Source organism: Chiloscyllium plagiosum, unplaced genomic scaffold (genome assembly GCF_037043375.1).
Source record: "Chiloscyllium plagiosum isolate Xiang-an unplaced genomic scaffold, Cpla_swu_hap1 HiC_scaffold_4, whole genome shotgun sequence".
In the NCBI taxonomy this organism is placed as follows: Eukaryota; Metazoa; Chordata; class Chondrichthyes; order Orectolobiformes; family Hemiscylliidae; genus Chiloscyllium; species Chiloscyllium plagiosum.
In genome coordinates, this window is record NW_028270142.1 from 12,303,972 (window position 1) to 12,329,678 (window position 25,707).

Below are 25,707 nucleotides of genomic sequence, written 5' to 3' on the forward strand. Positions count from 1 at the left end.
AGGCATGAGGGATGAAGTAAGATAATGGAGAATGAGGGGAGTAGGGGAGTGGAAAACTGGAAGGAGTGGGGGATAAAGGTGACAGGGGTGGAAGCAGGACTGGGGGGGGGGGGGTGGGGGTGGGGGTGATGGGGGAACTGGGAGAATGAGGGGGAGTAAGAGATAGAGATGTGGGGAGGTAGGCAAGAGGAAAACGTGTGTAGGAGGAAAGGGGCGGGACAACCGTCAGTGCGACCGTTAAGGGTCGCGAGGCGGAGGAGTGGGGCACGAGCGCGTGCGCTGCGCGAGGAGAGGGAGGCGCACAGCACGCTCCGGGTGGTGGGGCGCGGGGAGAGAGTCAGAGCGCGCTCCGGGGTGTGGGGAAGGGAGGTCAGAGCGCGCGTGGTGACAGATGGCGGGGACGCGGCTGCCCGTTGACAGACGTCGACGTGAGGCGGCTGGGAGCGCGGACGGAAGGCAAGAGGCGGCGAGTCCGGCGCGTGCCCGTCGTCCTCCACCCCCCACTCCATCCACACGCACAGCTGCTGAGTGCTGGCCGGCGGCTGATCGCGGTGAATGAAAGTGACTGTCCGCCGGAGGTTAACACACACCGCATGTTGTTTCCAACCCTTGTCGCTTCGACAATGACAGGAGCTGCGTGAGCGGATGCCTGCTGACTAATTTATCACTTCGGATCTATCCCCGCGCCACAAATTGATTTCTGGCCGTCATCCTCTTATATGATCGTCAATCTTGATTTTGGCTTTTTGCACAATAATCTTCCGAATTGATCTGCCATGGCGGGAAGGAGCCCCACGGCAATGCCTAAGAAAGCATCCCGATCCACAACCTCGCTTCCCCCGGAGCCCATGGAGATCATCAGGAGGAAGGCTTGCTCCAGGAGGGTGAGGATCAATGTTGGGGGACTTAACCACGAAGTCTTGTGGAGGACATTGGAAAGACTACCCCGGACTCGTCTGGGGAAGCTGAGGGATTGCAACACCCACGAGTCCCTCTTGGAGACCTGCGACGATTACAACCTCGACGAAAACGAGTACTTTTTTGATCGGCACCCGGGGGCTTTCACGTCGATTCTGAATTTCTACCGCACGGGGAAACTGCACATGATGGAGGAGATGTGCGCCCTGTCCTTCGGCCAGGAGCTCGACTACTGGGGGATTGACGAGATCTACTTGGAGTCCTGCTGCCAAGCCAGGTACCACCAGAAAAAGGAGCAAATGAACGAGGAGCTGAGGCGTGAGGCTGAGACCATGAGGGAGAGAGAAGGCGAGGAGTTTGACAACTCTTGCTGCCCGGACAAGAGGAAGAAGTTGTGGGATTTGCTGGAAAAACCCGGCTCCTCGGTGGCCGCTAAGGTAAGGTGTCGATGGGCTTTCCCCGGAAAGTGCCGGTCAGCTCGATTTCCTCTCGAGTTTCGCAGGCAGGACACGGTCACACTTTTAAATGAAATATTACCCGTGTTCACCCGAAGGTGTAAGTGGAATTTGTTGTCTTTACTCGCTGGAGTTTTAAATTGATAAACTTCTGAACCATTTGCCGCGGCGAATTAATCAAGGCGTCATTTCAAACGAATGACAGAGACAGCGCCGAAGCTGGTTGCTATGGCGATGCGAGGCTTGTAAATATTACTTGTCATGCTGCAATATTTAAATAGACAGGCGCAGACTTTAATGGGAAAGATAGAAAAGTTCAAAGTACATCGGTAGAATTCGTGTGACACTTTTGAATACCGCCAGGAACAAGCACTGTCTTTGTCGATGGATTAAATTTAAGACTCCAGTTTTATAACCTTACTTTAAATGTTCGCTTTGAGGATTTCCTTTTTTTTGTATTCGCCATCTGTTTATTTTCCTTTTTTTCTTGCTTGGCCAAACCCTAGTTCCACAAAGCCAATAAACCAAGCGTCAGTAAACCAGAGAATGATAACACCAGAATGATAAATTTTTTTCTTCGCGAGATTATAATTCCGTGATATTTAATCTTCGAATTTGGATGGCAATTTCACGTTATAAGGTGCCACTATCTAAGCAAATCAGTTTTGTCTAAGATAATTTATTTTGTTTTCATTATTAAAGTAAAATATTTCATCTTTTAATACACAAATCGGCGGTGATTGTTTTCTGTTATGCCATTTATATTATGCGTATATAAATCAACATTTCTATGTTCCCTAAAGTAGACGCTATAAAACTTCGAAGTTTTTTCTCTTTTCCTGAACATAGAGTGAATGAATGCCTAATGAGAAAGATCCATAAAAAGAATTCTGAAATTACCGGTATTGTTAAAGCTTCCCTTTAGCTGCTTATTTTAAGGTGGTGCGCAGTAAGACCCACAGGTAACTCTTCTGCTTTGTTATCTTAATTTCTCTATCAATAAGTTTGGCAATATTTGTCATCATTTTTCCAGAAGATATCTCACTTGCATTTCTCTAGCTCAGTAATGCACTGTTACAATCCCGTTATTTCATCTCCACAAACTGTAAAACTGTTAGTTATATTGCATTAATGTTCTGCCAAAGGGCGATACAGTCTACGATTTACAACTAGTCACACTCCTGTTATATTAGTTGACTGGGAATTATGTCATGACCAGCAGGAGGTAGCTCCCAGCAATTTGCTGGCAATTTTAAAAAATATGCTTTAGCAGAACGGATGGTAACATCTGCTTTCTCAAAGCGCAAAAAAAAACTGCGTAGGTTTCCATAGTGCACAGAATGCCCAAATTGCTGCCAAGACAACTTGTTTAATACTTCATTAGAATTATAGTCAAAATGTGTCAAGCTCAAGTGAAAACGCTATATAGTGGTACTGTATAGAAATGATGGTATGACCGCACCCCAAGGCTGCAGTTATTTTGAAGTTGACATTCCAAATTAATGTCTGGATTGCCTAGCCGTTAGCTCTAAAATGTGTTGTCAATTGTGTAATATCCAGATTATAATAAAGTGAACCATAAAGGGACTCAGCATGTCTTTTTTTTGTGCACATTTGTAGAATTCTACTAATAGAACTGTTCATTTTTAATGTTAGGAGAGTAGTGATGCTCGTCTTATATAACACTATAAATGCCCCTTTTATGTTAGAAGCAATTTTGCAGGAAGCAAGAGTTATAGTGTAGTTGATGCAAACTCTAACCTGTGTGAAACAGCCTTCTGGTGGTTTTAATATGCTCTGATCTCAAAATAGGATCTAGAGCCAAGTTCAAACAACAATTCATGCTTACTAAAACCGTTTCAACATCAAACTGGCATAATTTACATGATGTATCAAATGTTTCTGTGAAAATCCTTACTTTTTTTTCCTCTCTACCAACCTCAAAACATTCTTTGGTGTTTATAAATTTAGTTCTAAGCAGTTTTCATATATTCTCAGTTTTTAAGCTTGTGGCCAATGCCTCTTGGTTTGCAGTAAATCAGATATACTGAATATGTGAGTCTTCAAGATTGCCTCTGTAGTGTCTTCTCTTCTCCACATGAAATAATTCCAGATACTTCAACGTATAATAATAGTACAAATATCTTAAAGTTGTTTATTATTTTGGTTGCTTTTTAGTTGCATTGCCATCAACTCCTGGTTATCATTGCTGCAGTATAGTGAGCAAAATATACGTAATATTCTAGGTGTGGCAGTTCTAGAGTTTTATAAGTTTTATCTCCTGGGATTGATGCTTTATCTTGATAACTTTACATCCAAAATTCCATTTGCTTACTTTAATATTGGTACAGATTGCAGTGTTGATTTGAGTAAGCTATCCAGCAATATCCTCAGTGTTCTTAGATCAAAAAACTTAGGAGCAGAAGTAGGCCATTCCGCCCATTGAAGTGTGCAGCAGATTCAATGAGATAATGGCTGTTCTGAAAAATTTCATCCACTTTCCTGCCTTTTCCCCATAACTCTTGATACCCTTACTGATTAAAAATCTATGTCAGCCTTGAATATACTAATAACACAGCCTAAAAAAACCCTCTGCAGTAAAGAATTTCAGATTCACTACTGTCTGAAACAAAAAAATCCTTCTTATTTCTATCTTAAATATGTGACCCCTTCTTTTCAGTGTTGTTTTTCATATCCTACAGCCACTTAGTTTATATTTCCACTGTTTATTTTCCTAATGTATACTCTAACTTGTTTGCATTTGTGCACATTAAATCTTATTTTGTCACTTTCTGTCTCATCCCAATCCTTTTGAATTTTATGTACTTGTTTCTATTAATCAAATCCTTTCTTCCAATTCAGTGTATTTTGCAAATGTGGCTCCTTTGTTCCCCCTGTCCCAAATCATTTTTTAAAAACTGTAAACAACAAAGCAGCAAGTGACCTAGTGTCATGTCAACATAACTCTGCTCATATCAATCTTTTGCTTTTTTTGCTTTAGTCAATTTTCAGTTAGCCTCAAGAGCTTGTCTACTATTCCATTTTCTTCCTTGAGAATAGATTAATCAGTATCTAAATATAGGACACCACAGTTCTCCTGCTGTCAATAACATTTTTAATTTCCTCAAAAAAAGTACATCTTTCACATCAGATGTTCTTCTCAGTGATCTGCACTGACTCCTACTATCACATCACGCTTATTTAAATGTTTTAACAGCTATCTTTCGTAGCACAGTATAGATTTCACAATGAGTATAAGTCTCTAATATGCTGAAATCTTTTTAAAAAAACTGCAACAAAAACAGAAATTGCTGGAAAAAAACAAGTCTGGCAGCATCTGTGGAGAGAAAGCAGAGTTAATATTTCAGTAGAGCAACCCTTCATCAGAACTGAAGATAGCTAGGGAAGATTGAAATCTTTGCTGATCAGAGGGTGAAATTGTGGGGTGGGTGTTGTGTTTGCGGTGGGGGGGGGGCGGGTGAGGAGTGGAGATTGATGGGCAGTCGGTTGGGGAGATATAGAATAGTTTATGGAGACAGTGTCCAGCAATTGAGAGAGAGAGAGAAAAGGATAGGCAAACAAAGAGATTAGGTAAAAACAATGACTGCAGATGCTGGAAACCAGATTCTGGATTAGTGGTGCTGGAAGAGCACAGCAGTTCAGGCAGCATCCAAGGAGCAGCAAAATCGACGTACAAAGAGATTGCTGATGATAAGTCCTATCTTCAGTTCTGATGGAAGATCAGTGGACTCCACATTGACGTTATCAATTTCCGAATGTTAACTTTCTCAAACAACTTCAGAACACAAAATTACACCTCTGTGTTCTAAAGAAGTCACTAGACCAGGAACATTGACTCTGCTTTCTATCCAAGATGTTGCCAGATCTGCAAGGTTTCTCCGGCCAATTCTGTTTTTGTTTAAGATTTCCAGCATCCTCAATTATTTGTTTTTTTCTCTGTCAGTGTCCCGTGATGTTCCCTATATCCCTGCCTTGTATGAGCTGCTCCCCAGCACAGCCCACCCATTTTCAAACAGCCAACATATTTTCAAACCCATTTTCTTATCAGCACCCAACCTAGCTGTTATCTCTCGGTTTGTCAAAACTGAAGTATTTGTAATCTTTAGACAGAAGGGCCAAGTACATGAGCCATCTCAGTTTGTTACTGAGCTCCCTGTAATCATAGTTGCCAGTTTTCAGCTATTTCAGTTCACTCCATAAAAACATAAATAAATGGCTGAAGACACTGTACATTGCAAAGGTAATTGGACTTGATAACATTCCGGCAATAGTACTGAAGATTTGTGCATCCCTGGCCAAGTTGTTGCCATACAGTTACAACACTTGTATTTCCCTAAAAATGTGGAAAATCACCCAGGTATGCTGTTTCCACAAAAAGCAGCATAATTCCAACTCAGTCAAATGTCACCCCTCAAAGAGTGATCATCAATAGTCACCAGTAAAGTGATAAAAGATGTTATTGCAATTGCTATCAAAAGGGACTATTACCCTGCAATAACCTGCTCACTGATGCTCAGTCAGGGTTCTGCCAGACTGACACAACTTCTGAACTCATTACAGCCTTGATTCAAACATGGATAAAAGAGCTTAACTCAAAAATGTTTGGGTGGGAGACTGTCCTTGATAGCCAGGTGATATTTGACCAAGTGTAATATCAGTCCACTGATCTTTCATCAGAACTGAAGATAGGACTTATCATCAGCAATCTCTTTGTTTGCCTGTCCTTTTTCCTCTCTCTCAAGGAGCAGTAAAACAAAATTGGAATTATTGGGAATCAGGCGAAAATTTGCCACTGGTTGGAGTCACACCAAGCACAAGTGAATGGTTTGTGATTGTTGAAAGCCTGCTGTCTCATTTCCAGGATATCACCAGGAGTATCATTTGCAATTCCTGAGGTACAGAAGCCATCCATGTCCATATGCAGGAAGACCTGGACAGCATCCAAGTGTGGGCAAGTAATATTTACACCGGCAAGTTCCAGGCAATTGCAGTCTCCATCAAGAACAATCTAATCATTGCCCCTTGATAGTCAATGGTATTATCAGCACCGAATTCCCCACTTTCAATCGTTTTGCATTACCATTAACCATAAACAGAATTCACCAATCATATAAATTGCTGTGGCTACAAGAGCAGGTCAGATGCTGGGAATTCTGTGGTATGAACTCACCACCTGACTTCACAAGGCAAAAATCAGGAGTATGATTGAATACTCTCCTCTTGCCTGAAGGAGTAAGCTCCAGTAACACTCAAGAATCTAGACACAAGGACAAGTAGCCCACTTGATTGGTATTCTGTTGATTATACCATAACATATTGGAACAGATTTATGCCATTCAGCCCACTGAGCCAACTCTGCCATTCAATTATGGCTGATATGTTTTTAGCCCATTTCCCCGCCTTCTGTCCATAACCTTTGATTTCCTTACTAATTAAGAATCTATTATTTGTCTTAAATACAGTCAATAATTTGGCATCCATAGTCTTCTGTGGCAATGAGGTGTGGGTTACATCATCACAACTTTATTTTGGGTGCAAACACCACCAAAAGACACAAGATCACAACTTTTAAAGGAGTACATCTTTTAAAGCACCAACAATCAATAATAAAAAAGAGAAAGAAATAAAACAGAAAAGCACTAGCTTGCAATACAAATTCTTACATTGACATTTTTAAAAAGCAAAAGGTACACAAGAAAGATGGAAGGCAATCATCTAACCATGGACTGACAATTCATTGATACTCTTGTCAGAATTTCACATGTTTGAAGAAATAATCAATCTTTTCATTTATGGATCTGTAGACAACTGGCAGGCAATCAAACGTCATCTTGTTTTGAGCATTAAAGGGTTAAGAAGAATAAAATTCTTCTGATATTTATCAAATAACTCATGATTTGTAGTACAAATAAACAATATGGATTAGGGAAGTATATTAATCTGAATGGAATACTATGTAACTTATTGAACACACCAAATGATCTGGCTACTAGACAATGACAAAGGAGATAACATTGGTAGATAAATTATGTAAACGTCTTTCAAAGGTAAGTTGGAGCTTAATTTGACAATGTATAATGGTCTCCAAATTATCCAGGATATAAATAACCTGAATGAAATATGAAGGTTTGTTTAGAAGATAGTTATTTCATTTCAAATAGGTATAGAAGTACTGGTTTTGACAGCTATATTTCAGTCTCCAGAAGTTAGTGAGAATTCAAGGCTTTAATTCAGTGGACAGGTGTGTGATGAGTTTTTAAGATTCTATTTCTATAAGCATGGGTAGTGGTTTTAACTCTCACATGGGGTATTTAAGTATTGAATTGACAGCTTAACTGGATATTGTTAAACTATAGATATTAGTTGAGTGTTACTTCTAAAACTAGTTAGTTAAATTAAACATAAATGTGGCAGGGCATCTTTAGCTGGTGAGAGCTAGCGGACATTAGTCTGATCCATAGCTATCGCACCTTTAATAAGTTGCTGCAGCTTGGCACCAAGTTGATCAGATAAACTCTGACCTTTGGACATTGAGATCCATGAGAGAGGATGCAAGTTATCAAGTCATTTTGTTCTCAGAAGCAGTTACACCCCTCAGGGCTAGGGACTTCTGATTTGTGGTCATGAGGAGAGGACATAATAAGCTTTGTTTTACAGTTATTGATTTCTAATTTTCCTCCCCAATTTCTCCAAGCTGTTTGGGAGTGAAACTGAGCATACATTTATATCTGTTCAGGTATAATCTACAAAACCTTGTAATATTGCGAAAAATCAACATAACAGAAGAATATAGGCATAATTCAAGAAAGGTGAAATGTAACAATTGTATTCCTTTTTCCTGTCTGTGTCTTTGTTTCATTTATGTTATTATAGTTAACCAAATATGAACTTCATAATGCAAGTTCGTTAATCCTTATTTTTCTCTCAATGTTGGCACTTTTGTTGAGGCAACATGGTAACTCTAGTGATCTTCCAAAGTTGGCTTCATATGTGTAAGCAATAACAATTTTTAAAAATGTTCTGTTATATTTTATAATTAATTTAGAAGTAGACAGTCTTGAACTAAAAAATGGAATATAATCTAGCATTTTGAGCAACTATTTTTACATCTATGCAACATAATATCTGAAATTTAGATCCTTTTATTATACTGTTAAATTGTTGCATAATGCATTATCCCATCTTCTTAATCTCTGCAATCATTGGAAACTTAGCCACAGCATCCTTCCCCAATCTCTATTTTTCCATTATCCAGCAATGTTGCATTGTCTTGGTTGATTCCAATCTTACTATACTATTTGCTTCATGTACTACCTATAGTAGCAAATTCTACATTCTCACCACTTTCTGGTTAAAGCTTCTTCTGAATTCCCTGTTTAGTTTCATGATGATTGTCTAATATAAAAACGTTCGCATCAGTGACTATATCAAATCCTTTCATAATTTCACAAACACCCATTCAGCCATTCCTTCAGTCTTCTCTTTTTAGGGCAAAGAAATACAGTTTTTTCATCCTTTCCTGCAAATACAACCTCACAATCCTGGTATCATCCTTGTAAATCATTTTGGCTCCCTGTCTACTTTCTCTCTATACTTCTTTGGTCTGGCATCATTTATTTTTGACAGATTACACTTCTGTAGATATTATTTTATGTGAAAATGCCCAAAGTAAATGCAAGCTATTGTCATTATAGTTGATAAGTCCTTTATCAAGGACTATTAAAGGACTATAAAGGAGGCATGGGTGGCTGTGGCTGACGAGGGAAGTTAAGAAACATATAAAGTTAAAAGAGAAAAAGTATAACATAGCAAAGATGAGTGGGAAAACGGAGGACTGGGAAGCTTTTAAAGAACAACAGAGGATTACTAAGAAGGAAATACGCAGAGAAAAAAATGAGGTATAAAAGTAAACTGGCCAAAAATATAAAGGAGGATAGTAAAAGCTTTTTTAGGTATGTGAAAGGCAAAAAAATGGTTACGACTAAAATTAGGCCCTTGAAGACAGAAACAGGGGACTATATTATGGGGAACAAAGAAATGGCAGAAGAATTGAATTGGTACTTCAGATCTGTGTTCACTGGGGAAGACAAAGCAATCTCCCTGAGGTAACAGTGGCTGAAGGACCTGAACTTAAGGGAATTTATATTTGCCAGGAATTGGTGTTGGAGAGACTGTTAGGTCTGAAGGTTGATATTACCCCGGGGCCTGATGGTCTACATCCCAGGGTACTGAAGGAGGTGGCTTGAGAAATCGTGGATGCATTGGTGATTATTTTCCAGAGTTCGATAGATTCAGGATCAGTTCCTGCGGATTGGAGGGTGGCTAATGTTGTACCACTTTTTAAGAAAGGTGGGAGAGAGAAAACAGGAAATTATAGACCAGTTAGTCTGACCTCAGTGGTGGGAAAGATGCTGGAGTCTATTATAAAGGATGAAATTACGACACATCTGGATAGTAGTAACAGGATAGGTCAGAGTCAGCATGGATTTATGAAGAGGAAATCATGCTTGACTAATCTTCTGGAATATTTTGAGGATGTAACTCTGAAGATGGATGAGGGAGCTCCAGTAGATGTAGTGTACCTGGACTTTCAGAAAGCTTTTAATAAAGTCCCACATAGGAGGTTAGTGAGCAAAATTAGGGTGCATGGTATCGGGGGCAAAGTACTAACTTGAATTGAAAGTTGGTTCGCTGACAGGAAATAAAGAGTCATGATAAACGGCTCCATTTCGGAATGGCAGGCAGTGACCAGTGGGGTACCGCAGGGATCAATGCTGCGAACGCAGCTTTTTACAATATATATTAATGATATAGAAGATGGTATTAGTAATAACATTAGCAAATTTGCTGATGATACAAAGCTGCGTAGCAGGGTGAAATGTGAGGAGGATGTTAAGAGATTACAGGATGACCTGGACAGGTTAGGTGAGTGGTCAGATACATGGCAGATACAGTTTAATGTGAATAAATGTATGGTTATCCACTTAGGTGGCAAGAACAGGAAGGCAGATTACTACTTAAATGGAATCAATTTAGGTAAAGGGGCAGTACAAAGAGATCTGGGTGTTCTTGTACACCAGTCAATGAAGTTAAGCATGCAGGTACAGCAGGTAGTGAAGAAGGCAAATAGCATGCTGGCCTTCATAACAAGAGGGATTGAGTATAGAAGCAAAGAGGTTCTTCTGCAGCTGTACAGGGCCCTGGTGAGACCACACCTGGAGTATTGTGTGCAGTTCTGGTCTCCAAATGTGAGGATAGATATTCTGGCTATTGAGGGAGTGCAGCATAGGTTCACGAGGTCAATTCCTGGAATGGCAGGACTACCTTACACTGAAAGACTGGAGTGACTGGGCTTGTATACCCTTGAGTTTAGAAGACTGAGAGGGGATCTGATTGAGACATATAAGATTATTAAAGGATTGGATACTCTGGAGGCAGGAAACATGTTTCCACTGATGGGTAAGTCCCAAACCAGAGGACACAGCTTAAAAATACGGGGTAGACCACTTAGGACAGAGATGAGGAGAAACGCCTTCACCCAGAGAGTGGTGGCTGTGTGGAATGCTCTGCCCCAGGGGGCAGTGGAGGCCTAGTCTCTGGATTCATTTAAGAAAGAGTTGGATAGAGCTCTCAAGGAAAGTGGAATCAAGGGTTATGGAGATAAGGCAGGAACAGGATGCTGATTAAGGATGATCAGCCATGATCATATTGAATGGTGGTGCAGGCTCGAAGGGCAGAATGGCCTACTCCTGCACCTATTGTCTATTGTCTATTATCTCTCAGATCAGTTGATGGACAGTTGGTTTGCATCAAGATTAGAGTGGTGCTGGAAAAGCACAGCAGGTCAGGCAGCATCCGAGGAGCAGGAAAATCAACGTTTCAGACAAAAGCCCTTCACAGGAATGAGGCAGGGAGCCTCTGTAGTGGACAGTTAAATGGGAGGAGGGGTGGGCTGGGGAGAAGGTAGCTAAGAGGAGAACCAGTTCACCCAAATGAATGAGAATATCTGTGGAAGGGTACTGGTGGGGACATCGGGAGTGGAAGAAACAGAGGGCTTGGAGGCCCTGGTCATGGCGGATGGAGATGTAGAGGGATTGAATGTCCATGGTGAAGATGAAGCATTGGGGGCTGGGGAAACGGAAGTCTTGGAGGAGGTGGAGGGCATGGGTGGTCTCTCGAACGTATGTGGGGAGTTCCTGGACTGGGGGGTTAGGACAGTATCGAAGTAGGTGGAGATGAGTTCAGTGGGGCAGGAGCAGACTGTGACAATAGGTTGGCCGAGGCGGTCAGGCTTGTGGATCTTGGGAAGGGGTAGAATCAGGCGGTGCGTTTGCATATAGAGTGATGTCAACTGCATGGATTCAATCCCTGTACTGGCTGAAGTCAACATGAAGGTTCAGCCTTTTCAACATCACTTCTTGCCTGAGGTTTGGTGATGCTCAGGTCAAAGTCATTACCAATTGTTCTCTCTAACAGGAGAGCTATCTCTGGCTCCCCAGAAGCAATACAACTTCACTTCAACCTCAAAAGTAGGTGAAGATAAAATATTTTTTGGAATGCAACAAGTGCTATGAAGTATATTCTTTGTTACATTAATATTTTTTCAACAGTCATCCAAATGTCATTTAAATCCCAGCAACTATTATCTCACACTCTTACTCTTGAATGTAACAAGATCAGGTCAAATCAATTTCTCGTGATTGAGTAGTGATATATTGGCACTAATCTAATGCAGGGTTGATATAATATTCCAGAATCAATTTTGTCATTAAACAGTTATTCTTATGATTATTTTATTTTACCACTGGGTGAAACTTTGCATCTTTGTGTGAACATAGAGGTACATTAAGATATCAACGTGCTGCAGCTTGCCACAAAGCTTCGGACACAAATGCACCAGGATTCATTGTCAGTATAACCTGGCCTGGACAGCTTATAGAAAATCCTAATATGAGGAAGTGGATCTCACTTGACAACTATGTATAACAGCATAATATTCTTGTATCAAAACTTTCACAACATCAGAGAGGTCCTTGTTCAGCTTTAGATAACAAATACTTTACAATCATTGCTCATTATTTAAAAAAATAAATTAATGAAAAACACTATTGCTCTCTGGCTACTTTCTCTCTATGCTGTACAGAGATCTTTAAAAATCTCTTATGAATCTTATGGAAAGAGGTCATAATACAAAATGTTATTTTTTGATAAATGGATGAAAACAAAAAGCATTCTGAAAAAGTGTCACTGGACTTGAAAGATGAACCCTGTTTTGTCTCCACAGATGATGCCAGAGCTGCTGAGTTTCTCCAGCAATTTATGTTTTTTTTCAGATTTCCAGTATTTGCAGTACTTTGTTTATATTATTACAATAATAAGCTATTAGTTATTCATCTGTACAGCTAATGCCTAATTTATAGAATTACTGTCAATTTTACCATATTATGTAGTGCTATTTGATAGTTACATCAAACTGACACAAGCGCCACAGCAAAAGGGTTGAACAACCATTACCTATAAATGCAACAATTTCAACAGAATTTTCTACCATATCACATGAACATGACCACAGCCAACCAACTAAAATTGCCCTGAAATTGGTTATAGATTTACTGTTTCAATTTTGTTATTTTTTAATGAGGTTTAAGTTTGCAAATAAAATGGAGGAATGACAGAGAAGGATATAGCATAAATTAGAAATAAATCAGTGACAGAAAGATAAATAAAGAAGAAAAAACACTGGCTTAAGAGAAAGACAAAAAAGAAAGCTGGCCATAAAATGCAGCTTTTAGAAACCATGTTTGACATTGGAACCTAATGAATTAGCAGAACTTTGTAAACATATAACTATGCTAGTCGTCTTTTCATGTCATAACACTTTGATGTTCTTCATCTTTACTTGGTTTTCATTAGATTCTGCTTGACTTTGGTGAATTATTTCCATAGGAATACTTTCAATCACAAAGGAAAAAGAGAAACAAATGAGAATTGTTTTGTTTTGTTTTGACCAGATATACAGGCCTCTTTAGATTTGAAACGTCCAAACACGTTTTTAAAGTACTTTAGGTCGGTGTTGTGAAATGCTTGTTCCAAACCTTATTCTGTGTGGAATTTGATTAATTTCAGTCTGGTGTAACACAGTTGCAATTTCAAATTCGATGTTGCTTGGCAGCGTAAGGGAAACAAATTTCAATACAATCTGCTATGCCTCTTCAACCTTTAAGTTGATATTCAAACCATAATTCCGGACCTACTTAACAAACTTATCAATAACAATGCGATACACTTCAGAATACACTTACAGCCTGGTCATTAATGGATTAAATTTTAAAATTGACTATCGCCATAACTTATGTTTGGCTTTAAAAGTTAATTCTATGAATGTAAATTTCCAACGACTAGCATCTATAAAGTAGAACAGCCAAAAGCTTGGTGACCCTAGGAATTCAGTGGCAAGAAAAGAATACAATTTCTTATACCAAAGAAAAAAGGAGTGGCGCTGCAGTTATCAAATATTTAGGTTCAATATCTGTGTATAATATTTGATTATTTTTGTTTACTGATCTCATTGGTTAATGTGCTTTGAGAACTGAATAGAAATTATTTTTTACTTTGTTCCTGGGAAGCGAGATTCACTTGCAAAGCTATTACTTATTGCTTATTCCACAATGCCCACGAAAAGGGTAATGTTGAGACCAGGACATCTCTGCAGGAGTTCTTTTTAATTAGAACGTAAGCCAATCATCTTAGGTACTTCAGCAATGATCATCCCTCCATTATAAGATTAGAAGTGGGCATGTTCACTGATGATTTCTACTTGACTCCATACTCCCTGTCGAAAGGGAAAGAGATGGGGAGTATGGAGTCAAGTAGAAAGATAAGCAGCAGGTTAGCATGTTTGCAGGGTTTAAGTTCAAGACAGACTAGGAATGAAGCAAAGAGGAAGGATAACTCAGGACATATTACTAGAGATGTTGGAAATCATAAGGATAAGAAAATTAGCATTAGCTTTACCTGAATGCTCATAGAATTTGTAAGAAAGTAGATGAATTAACATGGTTGCAGGGGGTTCGGGACTGACGGTTAAATATCCAAGGATTTACAACTTATCGAAAAGACAGGGAGGTGGGCAGAGGGGGTGGGGTTGCCTTGTCAGTTAAGAATGAAATTAAATCCTTGACATAGGGTCAGATGATGTGGAGTCTGTATGCGTGGAGTTAAGAAACCACAAAGGCAAAAAAAGACCATAATGGGAGTTATGTCCAGAGCTCCTAACAGTGGTCAGGACTAGGGACGCAAGATGTACCAGGAAATAGATAAGGCATGTTTGAAAGACAAAGTCATGGTGATCATGGGGGACTTCAATATGCAGGTGGACTGGGTGAATAATGTTGCCAGTGGATCCAAAGAACAGGAATTCATGGAATGCTTACAGGATGACTTTTTGGAATAGCTTGTGATGGTTCCCACAAGAGAGCAGGCTATTCTGGACTAGTGCTGTGTAATGAGCCAGGCTTTATAAAAGATCTTAAAGTAAGGGAACACTTAGGCAACGATCATATTATAGGCGAGTTCAGTCTGCTGTTTGAAAGAGAGAAGGCAAAATCGGATGTAATGGTGTCACAGTTAAATAAAGGTAATCACAGGGGCATGACAGAGGAACTGATGAAAATCGACTGGAAACAGAGCCTAGCGGGGAAGACAGTAGAGCAACAATGGCAGGAGTTTCTGGGCGTAATTGTGGACATAGTACAGAGGTTCATCCCAAAGAAAAGAAAGATTATCGGAGGGGAAGGAAGGAGGGGGGGGGGGATGGGTGGGGTGGGATTAGACAGCCATGGCTGACGAAGTCAGAAAATGTATCAAAGCAAAAGAGAGAGCCTATAAAGTGGCCAATAGCATGGGAAATCAGAAGACTGGGAAGACTACAAAAGGACAAAGTGAGGTCTGCAGATGCTGGAGATCAAAGTTGAAACTTTATTGCTGGAACAGCACAGCAGGTCAGGCAGCATCCAGGGAACAGGAGATTCGACGTTTCGGGCACAGGCCCTTCTTCAGGAATGAGCAGAGAGTGTTCAGCAGGAGAAGATAAAAGGTAGGGAGGAGGGACTTGGAGGAGGGGCGTTGGAAATGTGATAGGTGGAAAGAGGTCAAGGTGAGGGTGATAGGTCGGAGTAGGATGGAGGCGGAGAGGTCAAGAAGAAGACTGCAGGTCAGGAAGGCGGTGCCGGGCTGGAGGGATCCGGCTGAGACAAGGTGGGGGGAGGGGGGATGAAGAAACTGGTGAAGTCCAAGTTCATCCCCTGCGGTTGGAGGGTTCCCAGTCGGAAGATAAGACGCTCCTCCTCCGACCGTCGGGTTGTTGTGGTTTGGCGGTGGATGAGTCCAATGACCTGCATATCCTCGGTGGAGTGGGAGGGGGAGTTGAAATGCTGTGCTACAGGTTGGTTGGGTTGGTTCGTCCGGGTGGCCCAGAGGTGCTCTCTGAATCACTCCGCAAGTAGGAGGCCTGTCTCCCCAATATAGAGGAGGCCACACCGGCTGCAGCGGATGCAGTAGATGATGTGGGTGGAGGTGCAGGTGAATCTGTGGCGGATATGGAAGTTTCCTTTGGGGCCTTGGAGAGAAGTGAGGGGAGAGGTGTGGGCGCAAGTGTTGCACCTCCTGCGGTTGCAAGGGAAGGTGCCGGGAGTGGAGGTTGGGTCGGTGGGGGGTGTGGATCTGACAAGGGAGTCGCGGAGGGAGTGGTCTCTACGGAAAGCTGATAGGGGAGGGGAGGGAAATATATCCTTGGTGCTGGGGTCTGTTTGGAGGTGGCGGAAGTGACGGCGGATGATGCGCTGTACATGGAGATTGGTGGGGTGGTAGGTGAGGACCAGTGGGGTTCTGTCCTGGTGGCGGTTGGAGGGGCGGGGCTCAAGGGCGGAGGAGCGGGAAGTGGAGGAGATGCGGTGGAGGGCACCGTCGACCACGTCGGGGGGGAAATTGCGGTCCTTGAAGAAGGAGGCCATCTGTGTTGTACGTATTTTGAACTGGTCCTCCTGGGAGCAGATGCGGCGGAGACGAAGGAATTGGGAGAATGGGATGGCGTTTTTACAGGGGGCAGGATGGGAGGAGGTGTAGTCCAGGTAGCTGTGGGAGTCGGTTGGTTTGTAGTAGATGTCCGTGTTGATTCAGTCGCCTGAGACTACAAAAACAAACAGAGACTAACAAAGACAGAAATAAGGAAGGATAGGATCAAATATGAAGGTAGGCTAGCCAGTAATATTAGAAATTATAGTAAAAGTTTCTTTCAATACATAAGAAACAAATGAGAGGCAAAAGTAGACATTGGGCCACTCCAAATTGATGCTGGAAGGCTAGTGCTGGGAGGTAAGGAAATAGCTGAAGAACTTAAGTACTTTCTGTCAGTCTTCACAGTGGAAGACATGAGTGATATCCCAACAATTAAGGAGAGTCAGGGGCAGAGTTGAATATGGTAGCCATTACAAAAGAGAAAGTGCTAGAAAAGCTAAAAGGTCTAAAAATTGATAAATCTCCTGGCCCCAATGGGGTACATCCAAGAATTCTGAGTGAGATAGCTGAGGAAATAGCGGAGGTGTTGGTTGTGATCTTTCAAAAGTCACTGGAGTCAGGGAAAGTCCCAGATGATGGGAAAATTGCTGTTGTAACCCCCTTATTCAAGAAAGGATCAAGACAAAAGATGGAAAATTATAGGCCGATTAGTCTAACCTTGGTTGTTGGTAAAATTCTAGAATCCATCATTAAGGATGAGATTTTTAAATTCTTGGAAGTGTAGGGTCAGATTAGAAAAAGTCAGCATGAATTTAGAAAGGGGAGGTCGTGCCTGACAAACTTGTTAGAATTCTTTGAAGAGATAACAAGTACGTTAGACCAAGGAAAGCCAGTGGATGTTATCTACCTAGACTTCCAAAATGTCGTTGATAAGGTGCCTCATGGGAGGCTGCTGAGTAAGGTGAGGGCCCATGGTCTTCGAGGTGAGCTACTGGCATGGATTGAGGATTGGGTGTCTGACAGAAGGCAGAGAGTTGGGATAAAAGGTTCTTTTTTGGAATGGCAGCCGGTGACTAGTGGTGCCTTGCAAGGTTGAGAGTTGGGGCCGCAATTGTTCACTTTATATATTAAAGGTCTGGATGAAGGGACTGGGGGCATTCTGGTGAAGTGTGCCGATGATACGAAGTTAGGTGAACAGGCAGGTAGTGCTGAGGATATGGTGAGGCTGCAGAAAGATTTAAGGAGAAAGTGAGGTCTGCAGATGCTGGAGATCAGAGCTGAAAATGTGTTGCTGGAAAAGCGCAGCAGGTCAGGCAGCATCCAGGGAACAGGAGAATCGACGTTTCGGGCATAAGCCCTTCCTGAAGAAGGGCTTATGCCCGAAACGTCGATTCTCCTGTTCCCTGGATGCTGCCTGACCTGCTGCGCTTTTCCAGCAACACATTTTCAGCTGCAGAAAGATTTAGACAGTTTAGGAGAATGGTCCAGGAAATGGTTGATGAAATTCAATGTCAGCAAATGTGAGGTCTTGCACTTTGGAAAAAAGAATACAGACATGGACTATTTTCTAAACGGTGTGAAAATTCACAAAACCAAAGTAAAAAGGGTTCTGGGAATGCTAGTCCAGGATTCTCAAAGGTTAACTTGCAGGTTGAGTCCGTGATTAAGAGAGCAAATGTAATGTTGTCATTTACTTCAAGAGGGTTGGAATATAAAAGCAGCAATGTGCTTCTGAGACTTTATAAAGCTCTAGTTAGGCCCCATTTAGAATGCTGTGTCCAATTTTAGGCCCCACACACCAGGAAGGACATATTGGCACTGGAACGTGTCCAGCGGAGATTCACGCGGATGATTCCTGGAATGGTAGGCCTAACATACGATGAATGGCTGAGGATCCTGGGAATGTATTCATTAGAGTTTAGAAGGCTGAGGGAAGATCTAATAGAAACTTACAAAATCATGCATGGTTTAGAAAGGGTGGATGCTGGGAATTCGTTTTCTTTAGGCGGGGAGACTAGGACCCGTGGGCACAGCCTTAGAATTAGAGGGGTTTAAATACAAACGGAAATGAGGAGACATTTCTTAAGCCAGAGAGTAGTGGTCCTGTGGATTTCATTGCCATGGAGCGCAGTAGAGGCCGGGATGTTAAATGTCTTCAAGGAAGAGATTGATAAATTCTTGATCTCGCAAGAAATTAAGGGCTATGGGGAGTGTGCGGGTAAGTGGAGTTGAAAAGCCCATCAGCTATGATTAAATTGCAGAATGGAATCAATGGGCCAAATGGCCTTACTTCCACTCCTATGTCTTATGGCCTTATGGTCTTATGGTTTCAGATCCAGTCTCCTGTATTTTTTTCTCAGAAATTTTGAATTCTCACATCTTTAAGGACCCACTATATTGATTAAAGGTTAATCAAATTTCAAGTGGCTCCCTTTTATGGTTGATGCTGAGATAACATATCAGCCAATGTGACTGAAGTGAATCATGTGATTCCTGGCAGCCATTCTTTCAAATGCTGTGACTATTTAAAGGATCAGATTAGCTTTCTTTCTAGATGTATAATGTTGTAATTACACAGTTGTGGCATTAGATAAAACATCAATTTAGCACCAGCTGATGTAATATCTCTAAATCTGGGTAAGACACTGTAGGAAGACCATGAAGGTTTTTGGAGAGTATACTAAAATAATTTGAGGCATGCGGATTACACAGATAGACTGAAAAAGCTGGAATTGTTCTCAGAAAAAAGCATGCCAAGAAGAGATGTATTACATTAAAGTTGATTTGATAAGTTTTGACAAAAAACTAATGGTGAACTGATTCCAGTGACATGAAGTGTCAGAAACCAAAGGGTGCAGATTTAAGATTATTGGTGCAAGAACCAGAGGTGATATAAAATAGTTTTTTTTTTTGCAATGAGTGGTTGGAATTTAAAATGCACTGACAGTTTAGTTGATACAGATTCCTTAGCAGCTTTCAGAAGAGAATTGGATAAATACTTAAAGGACAAAAAAAAGCAAAGATGTGGTGGAACAGAAATGATTGGGATGAACTAATTTCCTCTTTGAATGACTCAGTGGCTTGAATAGTCGCCTGTGCTGTGCTAGTTTATGATTCAATGATATTTAAAATCACTGAATTTCTGTCATGGTCAGATTGAAAGTGAACAGCTGATAACCTCTGCTTCCTTTAAAACTGCCCATGATCAGTAAATGTAAAGAATAGAAATGTCATTTATTTGTTTTAACCTCCAAGTGTGTAGTCAAGTAATCATACATAGCGAATTCTTGTTGAGAAAAAAATGATTGTTTAGATTAATGGTTGTTTCAAAACAATGAAATATAACTTAAATAACTTCACTCACTCATATTTGCTCAAACTTTGAAGAAGAGATTAGAGTAACATGACACAACTAGTAACTCAGAGGAGACTCTGGTTAATGCACTGAAGACAAAGGTTCAAGTGCTATGATGGCAGCCGGAGTAATTTAATTTTAATTAACAATTCTGGAATTGAAAATCAGCCTTCATAATGGAGACCATAAAGCCACCATTGACTGTCTTGAAGAACGCATCTGGTTCATCAGTGTCCTTCAAGAAAGGAAATGTACTTGGTCTAGCCTATCTATGACTTCAGGTGCACAACAATGTGTTGAATTTTAACTGGTCTTTAAAGTGGCCTGGTGAACCATTCAGTGTAAGGGCAGTTCGGAATGGACAAATGCTGGTATTTCCAGCAATGCCCAAATCCATGACCGGAAAAAAGAACCAACACACTCAAGAAAAGCTATGAAGGTGAAAGAAAATACACAGTTATAGTTTGTATATATGTGAAAAGGAAATTGAGGGCAGCAACGTGGCTCAGTAGTTAGCACTGCTGCCTCACAGCAATAGGGACATGGATTAGATTTCAGCTTCAGGTGATTGTCTGTGTGGAGTTTGCACATTCTCTCCATGTCTGCATGAGTTTTCTCTGGATGCTCCAGTTTTCTGCCACAGTCCAAAGATGTGCAGGTTAGATGGATTCGCTATATTAAATTGCCCATCATATCTAGAGATGTGCAGGCTTGGTGGGTTTGCCATTGGAAATGCAGGGTTACAAGGGTAAGGAGATGGGTCTGGGTGGCATGCTCTGCAGAGAGTTGGTGTGGACTCAATGGATCGAATGGCCTGCATCCACACTGTAGAGATTCTCTGAAGTGTTTATATATCACTTGTCTGAAGTAATTTAAAATTAACATTGCAGACCTGATGAGAGGTCTTCTTTAGACAATAGATCAATTTGGAAATTTCAACAGCTGAGTAGAACACATTCCTTCTTTTGAATGGATAATGGTGGTTTCTGGATGTTTCTTCAATTGATGAACAGACTGTTCATGTATGGGTTGATGTTTAGGCAGATAACCATCTACACCTTGGTTTTCCTGCAGAATGTGTGGTTCCTTCTCGCCATGATCTGAGGCTTCAATGACTACACCAGTTGAATATTTTTGTTGGTGTAGTGAATTCAATGATTGGAATCAGATCAGCAGTTTAATAGTTTTTTAAATGAATAACTGAACTCAGTCCAATACTGTTTGTGTTCCAGTTGTTCTAGAACACAGTGTTCTTTGTGAGACATGTTTTTGGGGATTTTCCATTATTTTGGCAAAGTGTGGGAGAAGATATATGTTTAAGGGCAAGAGCTCCATGTTGACAACAGTTGATCCAACAGCCTGGATCAAATACCAATCCAACTAGGTAGGCTTCTCAGTCAGTCAGATTCTGGGAAGTGTCCAACCCTGCCTGAAGGTGCTGGCCAGTCAGAGCCTGGCAGGTTGGCAGCCACTATGTGCAGCAACAACTCATGGAAGGTCCATTCTGCTGGTTGACAGACAGCAACAAAAATGGTGTGATCTTTTGGGGCAATCACAAGGATTGGAGTTTGTGGTAAAAGGTGTCAGGTGTTTGGAGACATGTGTTGTGTTTCAGTGGCCACCCCTCTGTCCATGCCCCAGTTGCCCTCATTTTAGGGAAAGTGGAGGTCCCATTAACCCACGAGGCAGGTCATTCCTTTTCTCTGCCAGTTTTTTCTTGACTGCTCAGAAGACAGTTAATTGTGTTGAAGCCTTTAAATATTTATTAAATTGACTTATTTAGGGCATTAGTTGGTGATTGGTTATGAATGTCGACCATGAACCTTTCCACCCAGAACAACTGCTGAGATGGTAAGAAGAGGGTACTCATTTTCAGTGCCAGTCCACCTGATTATTTACCCTTGCTGTCATCCTCCCTATGAATTCTGTGGAAGGGAAAACCCTGCCCAATGTATCCATTTCCTGACTGGATTCCGGAATTCACACAAACAGTGTCACTTGTTTTTCAGTGGCTATTTTGTGGGCACAGTAACCTATATAATCCAACATTTTTGACAGCTTCTCTGTTCAATTTCCATGTTGAATAAGGTCTATAATTCAAATGATGATTATGCCTTGCCTTACATAACTAGCCTCCCTCACAAGACTTAAAATTGAAATTATAGGTGGGTGGATGATTTTCATTTTTTTACAATTTAGAAGTACAAGAATAGTACACATGAACACATATACATTCAAACGTCCATACATCAGTCATTTTTTGTATCACATGCCTACAATAAATTCTATTTTTCTAAGATCACATTTTAAAAGAGTACAATGTAATTATTTTGTTAACCTTAAGTTCTAACCGAGTAGGAAAAGTGAGAAAAAAGTTTTGAACAGCATCTTTATAGGTGTTAACATTATAAGAGCTTCTATATGTTTCAGGTGCAACTGCTTTCATTCTCAATCGTATCTCAATCAGAGCAATAAATCCATGTTGGTTTTGACCAACTCTTAAACCTTCATTTGACCCATAAGTTGTAACATGCAGCTTTCAGCATTAACATGACCAATATCATCTTGGCTGCTGAAAATTACCAACTTGAGAGTATAAAAAGCCCTCTTCCTCTTCTGCTCTGGGCTTTCTGAAATTCCATACCTTTCTCCATCCTTTCAGTTCTGTTTATGTACTACATCGCTCATTCAGTCTTCTCTAAATCTTCAAGTTTATATTTCTAATTTTTGCACTTCTGCTCAACAAGTAAATGTACAGATTTGGACCTCTTCATCAGGAGCATAGGATGTCAGCTGTTGCCCAACATCTACATGAAGACTTTGCTGTTGGCTTTGCTTGCCACTTGAGTGTGTAACATGGATGTGTTTGCAGAAGTACTAACAGCAGGTCCTGTTATAGTAGTTACAACCTGGCATGTGACAGATCATTGTTAATTGGGCTGTACACAGCCTGTGGAATTAGTGGTATTGCTTTGAGTGCTGTTCACGATGCAGATCATAGTGAAATATCGAGGTGATGGACATTTATTCTCCTTAATATCATTGATAAGAACCTTAGCAATTCTGGAACCTTTTGACAGTAATGTTAGTTCTTTTTCCTAACATTAAGGATTGAGTAGCCTCTGTGTCCCTGAACAGAACAATCAACATGCCCATCTTCTTAGAAGGATACACGCTGTCCCTTGGAGGACAAAACTCAATTAACTTTCAGGATTTTGTGGAATTCATATATATTCAGAGCAGTTATGATAGTGCACCTTGTTTTTAAATTCACTTGTGGGTTGTGGGTACTGCTGGCTGGCCAGCCAGCATTTATTTCCCATCATTAAGGGTGGCATGGTAACTCAGTAGTTAGCACTGCAGCCTCACAGCGCAAGGGACCTGGGTTCAATTCCAGCCTTGGGTGACTGTCTGTGTGGAGTTTGTCCATTTTCCCTGTGTCTATGTGGGTTTCTTCTGGGTGCTTCAGTTCCTCCTACAATCCAAAGATGTGCAGGTCAGGTGAATTGGCCATGCTAAATTGCCCATAGTGTTAGGTGCATTAGTCAGAGGGAAATGGATCTGAGTGGGTTACTCTCCGACGAGTCAGTATGGACTTGTTGGGCCAAATGGCCTGTTTCCACACTGTTTCCAATCTAATTAGTTGTCCGTGAGAAGATGGTGGTGAGCTGCCCTCTTGAACTGCTGCATTCCTTTGCTCTAGGTAGACCCACACTGTTATTGGAGAGCGAATTCCAGGATTTGACCCAGTGACAATTAAGGAATGGTGATATATTTCCAAGGCAAGATAGTAAGTGGCTGGGGGGGGAGAGCTTCCAGGTGTTGGTGTTCCCATGTATCTGCTGTCGTTGTCCTTATAGATGGAATTGGATTTAGAAGGTGCTGCCTAAGGAGCTTTGGTGAATTTCTGTAGTGCCATCTTGTCGATAGTATACACTGCTTTTACTGAACATCAGTAGTGGATGTTTGTGAATGTGGTGTCAATGAAGTGAGCTGCTTTGTCCTGGATGGTGTCAAGCTTCTTGAGTGTTGTTGTAGCTGTACCCATCCCGGCACATGGGAAATATTCAATTACACTCCTGATTTGTGCTTTGCAGATGGTGGATAGGCTTTGGGGAAGCAGGTGAATTTACTCACTGCATTAACCCTTGCCTCTAACGTGTTCTTGTAGCCACTGTATTTATATGGCAAGTCCAGATGATTTTCTGGTCAATGTTAACTCCCAGTATGTAGATAGTGAGGTATTCGGTGGTGGTAACACCATTAAATGTGGAGGGACAATATGTTGATTGGGTTTGGAGATGGTAATTGCCTGGCTTTTTGTGGCATGAATGTTACTTCCCACTTTTCAGATCAAACCCAGATATTGTCCAGGTCTTCTTGCATTTGAACATGGACTGAGAAGTCACGAATAGTGCTGAACATTGTGCAATCATTGGTGAACATCTGTACTTCTGGCCTTCTGATGGAGGGGAAGGCCAATTATGCAGCAGCTGAAGATTATTGGGCCGAGGACACTACCTAGAGGAACTCCTGCAGAGCTGCCCTGGAGCTGAGGTAACTGACCTCCAACAACCACTGCAATCTTTCTGTGTGCCTGGCATGACTCCAACTGTTTGAGAGTTTTCTCCTTATCCTCATTGATTTCAGTTTTGTTTTGCTCCTTGATACTACACTTGGTCAAATGCAGACTTGATGTCAAGGGCAGTCACTCTCACTCACCTGTGGAATTCAGCTCTTTTGTCATGTTTGAACCAAGACTGTAATGAGGTCAGGAGTTGAGTAGTCCTGGTGGAACCCAAATTGGGTGTTACTGAACAAGTTGATGAGAAGCAGGTGCTGCTTGTTAGTACTGTTGTGACACTTTCCATCACTTCACTGATGATTAAGAGTAGACTGATGGAGTGTTAATTGGCTGGGTTGGACTTGTTTCGCTTTTTCTGTACAGAATATACCTGAGCAATTTTCCATTTGTTAGCTATATGTCACTGTTGTATTTGTACTAGAATAGCTTAGCTTGGGATGAAGTCAATTCTGGAGCACAAGTCTTCAGTATTATAACTGGAATGTTGTCTGGGCTCTTAGCTTTTGCAGTATCAAGTGCTTGCAACCTACAGCAGGTTCCTACAGTGCAATCTACAGCAGACCCTACTGTTCTCCCCTGTAATGTCTTGCAGTCAGCCTTTATCTATTCTGTTTTATTAAATTGTTAACACATACATCTCTGTACTTCTCCCTGATCCCTGTAACTCGTAAGTTGTGGAGAACCTCTCACCCTATCATTTCTGTTCTCTCCCGTTTTATCTGTCTCTTACTCCTTTTCTGCCTTTTCCAAATTTATGGGGGTAGTCAGAAAATGATTTGCCAGTATTCTCAAGTCTGTGTGTGTAAACCTGTAAGCATCAGTGAGAGATGCAGGATTTTTGTCTGTTAGAACCCTCTGACCTTCTACATGAGTCTTAAGGCTATACAGGTGGTAATTTCTGAACACTTTAAACAGAATTATCTCACTTCATCCATCATACATTTTGAGTAGGAATCAGTAGTCAAATGCAAATTGTTTAATCCTTTCAAATTTAAGCAAGCTTTGAGTGGGTTGTTTGTGAGTATTCCTAAATCATCAGCAATATTCAAAAGGAATTAATTTATAGGCTATATTTGCTTATTACATAGGTCCATGTTGTCCCATTACATGTTGTTTTGTTTTAACTTTGTTTCATTTTCAGGCTCTGTTTCGACAAATAAAGTCACCATCTTTGTCTTAATGTCAGTTTAAGTTATTGCTAGTGTTGAGCTTCATTAAAATCCTCATTACGTGTTTGCACATATTATTGTGTGCTATGTCTTTAGCGTGGCATTGTGCATCATTGTGCACCAGTGGTATCATTGTAGCATTGCACCTCCAGCATTAATAGTACTGCTTTGTGTGTCACTGGGAGTCAT

The 25,707-nt window shown here is 41.1% G+C and overlaps 1 protein-coding gene across 1 annotated transcript in view; it reads left to right on the plus strand.

Annotated features, from left to right (window-relative positions):
• Positions 1-247: 247 nt before the first annotated feature.
• kcnb2b (potassium voltage-gated channel subfamily B member 2b) overlaps positions 248-25,707 on the plus strand; it is a 335,347-nt gene continuing 309,887 nt past the window's right edge. Inside the window, exon 1 of the mRNA XM_043689198.2 lies at positions 248-1,355. Within this exon, the coding sequence (XP_043545133.2) occupies positions 777-1,355 (579 nt within the window). The 5' untranslated portion in view covers positions 248-776. The remainder of the gene's footprint in view (positions 1,356-25,707) is intronic.